The 5000-nt window shown below is 48.8% G+C and overlaps 1 protein-coding gene across 1 annotated transcript in view; it reads right to left on the reverse strand.

Moving 5' to 3' along the window:
• LOC122262790 (galactokinase) overlaps nucleotides 1-5000 on the reverse strand; it is a 13474-nt gene that overhangs the window by 670 nt on the left and 7804 nt on the right. The window contains exon 6 of the mRNA XM_086533541.1: nucleotides 407-527. Coding sequence (XP_086389667.1) covers nucleotides 407-527 — 121 coding nt within the window. The remainder of the gene's footprint in view (nucleotides 1-406; nucleotides 528-5000) is intronic.

The raw sequence follows: 5000 nt of genomic DNA on the forward strand, positions 1-5000 counted from the left end.
ATTATTAATATCACCATTCTTGATATTACTGCCACAAGTTATGATCATCACTATTGTCATTCTAAGCATGATACATGGAAATCAACATCTTGGATAACTGATAAAGAGGTATCAGAAATAATCATAAACATACTGAACCACTATCATCCTCACTTCCTATCAAAATTTCTCCCTCCCCAGGGTCCCCCACTATAATATCCCCTTCTCCCTCTCTCCTAATGCTTCCCTCTTGCTTTACCTCTTTCCTCTAAACTCTCCCTGAGCTTCCTCACTAGATTCTGTCCTTGTGCAACATCCCCCTCTTCCAGCTTCCATCTTCTCTCCCTTCTAAGTCTCCTCTGCTCTCCCGCCCCATCATTATACCCCCACCCCATCAGATCCTCCTCCCCTTCACCATTTCACCCACCAGCGTGACGGTGCATCCCCCGAAGCCGCCGCCTGTCATCCTGGAGCCAAAGACACCTGGCACTTCTAGCGCAGATGATACCAGCTGGTCGAGCTCAGGACATGACACCTCGTAGTCATCCCTGGCAAAAGAGAGGAAACCATGAGGAGGAAGGAAGAGGCCCACCTTTTCTCTCCTTCTTACTCCTTTTCTCTTTTAGATGATGATTGAAGAGGAAGATGGAAGGAAAAAGGAGCTATAATAGAAAGAACAGCTTCTCTGAAGGAGGAAGTGGAAGAGGAGAAGCAAGAGGAGGTGGAGGAGGAGGAGGAGGAGGAGGAGGAGGAGGAGGAGGAGGAAAAGGAGTAGGAATAGGAGGAAGAGGAGGAGGAGGAGGAAGAGGAGGAGAAGGGATAGAAAGGGGAAAAGGGGGAGAAGAGGGAGAAGGAGGAGAAGGAGGAGAAGAAAGAGCAGAAGGAGGAAGAGGAGGCGAAGAAGGAAGGGAAGGAGAAGAAGGAAGAGGAGGAAGGGGAAGCAGAAGAGGGGGAGGAAAAAGGGGAGTAGGAGGAGGGGAGGAGGAGAAGAGGAAAAGGAGGAGGAGGAGAGGAGAAGGAGGAGGAGGAGGAGAAATACCAGGAAGAGGAGATGGAGGAGGAGGAGGAGGAGGAGGAGAAGGAAGAGGAAAAGGAGGAGAAGGAGGAAGAGGAGAAGGTGGAGGAGTGGGAAGAGGATGAGGATGAGGAGGAGAAGGAGGAGATAGAGGAGGAGGAGGAGGAGGAAGAGGGGGGGGAGGAGAAGGAGAGGGAGAAGGAGGGGGAGGAGGAAGAGGTGGAGGAGAAGGAGGAAGAGGAGGAGGAAGAGGAGGAGGAAGTGGAGGAAGAGGAGGAAGAAGAGGAAAAGGAGGAGGAGGAGGAGGAGGAGGAGGAGGAGGAGGAGGAGGAAGAGGAGGAGGAGAAGGGGGAGAAGGAAGAGAAGGAGGAGAAGAAGGAGCAGAAGGAGAAGGAGGAAGGGAAGAAGATGGAAGAGGATGAAGGGGAAGCAGAAGAGGGGGAGGAAGAGGGAGAGTAGGAGGAGGGGATGATGAGGAGAGGAAAAGGAGGAGGAGGGGAGGAGAAGGAGAAGGAGGAGGAGGAGGAAGAGAAGATGATGGAGGAGGAGGAGGAGGAGGAGGAGGAAGAGAAGGAAGAGGAGAAGGAAGAGGAGAAGGAAGAGGAGAAGGAGAAGGAAGAGGAGGAGGAGAAGGAAGAGGAGGAGGAGAAGGAAGAGGAGGAGAAGAAGGAGGAAGAGGAGGAGGAGGAGGAGGAAGAGAAGATGGAGGAGGAGGAGAAGGAGGAGGAGATGGAGGAGGAGGAGAAGGAGGAGGAGGAGGAGGAGGAGGAGGAGGAGGAGGAGGAGGAGGAGGAGGAGGAGGAGGAGGAGGAGGAGGAGGAGAAGGAGGAGGAAGAGGAGAAGGAAGAGAAAAAAAGGAGGAGAAGGAGGAAGAGGAGAAGGTGGAGGAGTGGGAAGAGGAGGGGAAAGAGGAGGAGAAGGAAAAGGAGATAGAGGAGGAGGAGGGGGAGGAGGAGAAAGAGAGGGAGAAGGAGGGGAAGGAGGAGTAGGAGTAGGAGGAGGGGGAAAAGGAGGTGTAGGAGGAGGAAGAAGAAGGAGGAGGAGGGGAGGAGGAGGAGAGGAGGAGAAGGAGGAGGAGGAGAAGGAGGAGGAGGAGGAGGAGGAGGAGGAGGAGGAGGAGGAGGAGGAGGAGGAGGAGGAGGAAGAAGAGGAGGAGAGAAAGAAAGGAGGAGGGAGGGGAGAGAGGAGAAGGAGAAGGAGAAGGAGAGAAGAGGAGGAGAAGGAGGAGGAGAGAAGAGGAGGAGAGAAGAGGAGGAAGAGAGAAGAGGAGGAGGAGGAGGAGAGAAGACGAGGAGGAGGAGGAGGAGAGAAGAGGAGGAGGAGGAGGAGGAGAAGAAGGAGGAGGAGGAGAGGAGGAGGAGGAGGAAGAGGAGGAGGAGGTGGTGGAGAAGGAGGAGAAAAAAGGAGGAGGAGGAGGAGGAGGAGGAGGAGGAGGAGGAGGAGGAGAATGAACTTGTAATAATTCCTACCATTTGTGTTCTTTATACAAACATACTATAAAGTCTGATAAAATAAAATAAATAAATGTAAAATACACAATACAGCATTTAATACTGGAGGAGGAGGAGGGGGAGGAGGAGGGGGAGAAAGAGGAAGAGGAGGAGGAGGAGGAGGAGGAGGAGGAAGAGATGGAGGAGAAGGAGGAGGAAGAGGAGGAGGAGAAGAGGAGGAGGAGGAGGAGGAGGAGGAGAAGAGGAGGGGGGAGGAGGAGGAGGAGGAGGAGGAGGAGGAGGAGGAGTAGGAGGAGAAGGAAGAGAAATAGGAGGAGGAGGAGAAAGAGGAGGAGGAGGGGGAGGAGGTGGGGGAGAAAGAGGAAGAGGAGGAGGAGGAGGAAGAGGAGGAGGAAGAGATGGAGGAGAAGGAGGAGGAAGAGAAGAGGGCAGAGTAGGAAGAAGAAAAGAAGGAGAAGGAGGTGGATGAGGAGGAGAATGAGGAGAAGAAAGAGGAGGAGGAGGAGGAGGAGGAGGAGGAGGAGGAGGAGAAATAGGAGGAGGAGGAATAGGAGGAGAAGAATGAGGAGGAGGAAGAGAAGGATAAGGAGGTGAAGGAGGTGAAGGAGGTGGAGGAGGAGGTGGAGGAGGAGGTGGAGGAGGAGAAGGAGGAGGAGAAGGAGGAGGAGGAGAAGGAGGAGGAGGAGGAGGAGGAGGAGGAGGAGGAGGGGGGAGGAGGAGGAGGAAGGAGGAGAGAGGGGAAGGAGGAGGAGGAGGAGGGGGAGGAGGAGGGGCAGGAGAAGGAGGAGGAGGAGGAGGAGGAGGAGGAGGAGAAGGAGGAGGAAGAAAAGGAGGAGGAGGAGGAGAAGGAGGAGGAAGAAAAGGAGGAGGAGGAGGAGGAGGAGGAGGAGGAAGAAAAGGAGGAGGAGGAGGAGGAGGAGGAGGAGGAGGAGGAGGAGGAGGAGAGGAAGAAGAAGGAGAAGGAGGAGGAGAAGAAGAGAAAAGAAGACGAAGAAGAAGAAGAAGAAGAAGAAGAAGAAGAAGACGAAGAAGAGGAAGAAGAAAAGAAATAGAAGAAGAAGAGGAAGAAGAAAAGAAATAGAAGAAGAAGAAATAGAAGAAGAAGAAATAGAAGAAGAAGAAGAAGAAGAAGAAAAAAAAAAAGAAAGAAAGAGAAGGAGGGTGAGGAGGAGCAGCAGGAGGAGGAGGAGGGGGAGAAGGAAGACAAAAAGGAAAAATAAATATTTAGAAAAACAAAAAACAAACAAAAAACAGGGAAAAATACAAAATTATTAGATTATCTTTGATTGGTAAATACCATACATAATATATCACAAATGAAACAAGCCAAACTTGTAATATTACACATTCTGGCAACATTGCCCAGATGTAATACACTGAATTCAGTGACTAATCTAGCAATATTGATAAACATGAATGACAACAAGTCTTGCATTGTGAAGTTAATCATCATTCATCATACAGGAATACCAAATCTTTGGTTAGATCCCCAGAGGAAGACATCAGCTTCTTTGATATAAAAGCAGTGGTCCTTCAGGGCAACATCCTAGCACTTATCCTCTTTATTACATATTGAGAACTTCACTTGACAAACATCACCATCTAGGTTTATCACGGAGGTTCTCAAGCTGTCATCCTGCAAAAAAGTTGAGATGTTGACGATACAAATGACCTAGATCACATTGCAGACACCATTGCCAATGCCATAACTCTCCTACACTGATTCTATTCTATTCAGATGAGCAGATTTCATCTTACATATACTGATCTTACTCTCCCAGTATACCATGAAGCATGAGTACCATTAATTGTTATCTAAGGGTGTTTTTTTGCTTGTCTGGGAACTCAAACAAATTTCATTGGGAGATAAATAAGTTTCCCTTCCTTGCTTGGAATCCTATCATTTTATTTTCTGTTTCATTTTCTCTTCTTTCTTGTATTTCTTCTCTATGAGTCTCAATATGCCTGGGAAATAACTCAGCAAATTACCCAAATTAGAGCAAAAACCTGTACCTTCCCCTTGTGAATCCCTCCTTACAATGGACAGGATATTAGGCATTAGCTAATAGAAGTGGCTCACCAATGGCCCTATAACTTGCACCATCTGTGCCCTTGGGTCACAGTAGATTTCTGCTAATCTTAAAGTTAATGCTATTTGTGGATTGACCATGGGTGTACTAATTCATAGCAAAACAGGTTTCCAAGAAGAGTGTAGTGTGTTAACCCATTGCAGAGAAGTGTCATGACATACATGACACAAGAGCTTTGGCCTGATAACAGGCATCATGACGTACATGACATTCAGGGATTTTGGATCACTGTGCTACTTTATTGTGCTATGAGTAAAGAGTGAGTGATGATGACAAATGCAGTCATAATTACTATAATTACCATACTATTAAGCAAATCTAACTTCCAAAACCTAGATGGCACCATTTTCTCCAAGCACCAGCAGGAGAGAAAGCCTTGAATGGCACCCATCCATGGTCTCTAGCAAGCATTATCTTTATAGTGTGATGATACACAGCAAGTTGAAGACCTCTTGCTCTAAAGAA

Source organism: Penaeus japonicus, unplaced genomic scaffold, assembly GCF_977035675.1.
Source record: "Penaeus japonicus unplaced genomic scaffold, GWHDUDI00000001_assembly GWHDUDI00000039, whole genome shotgun sequence".
Classification (NCBI taxonomy): Eukaryota; Metazoa; Arthropoda; class Malacostraca; order Decapoda; family Penaeidae; genus Penaeus; species Penaeus japonicus.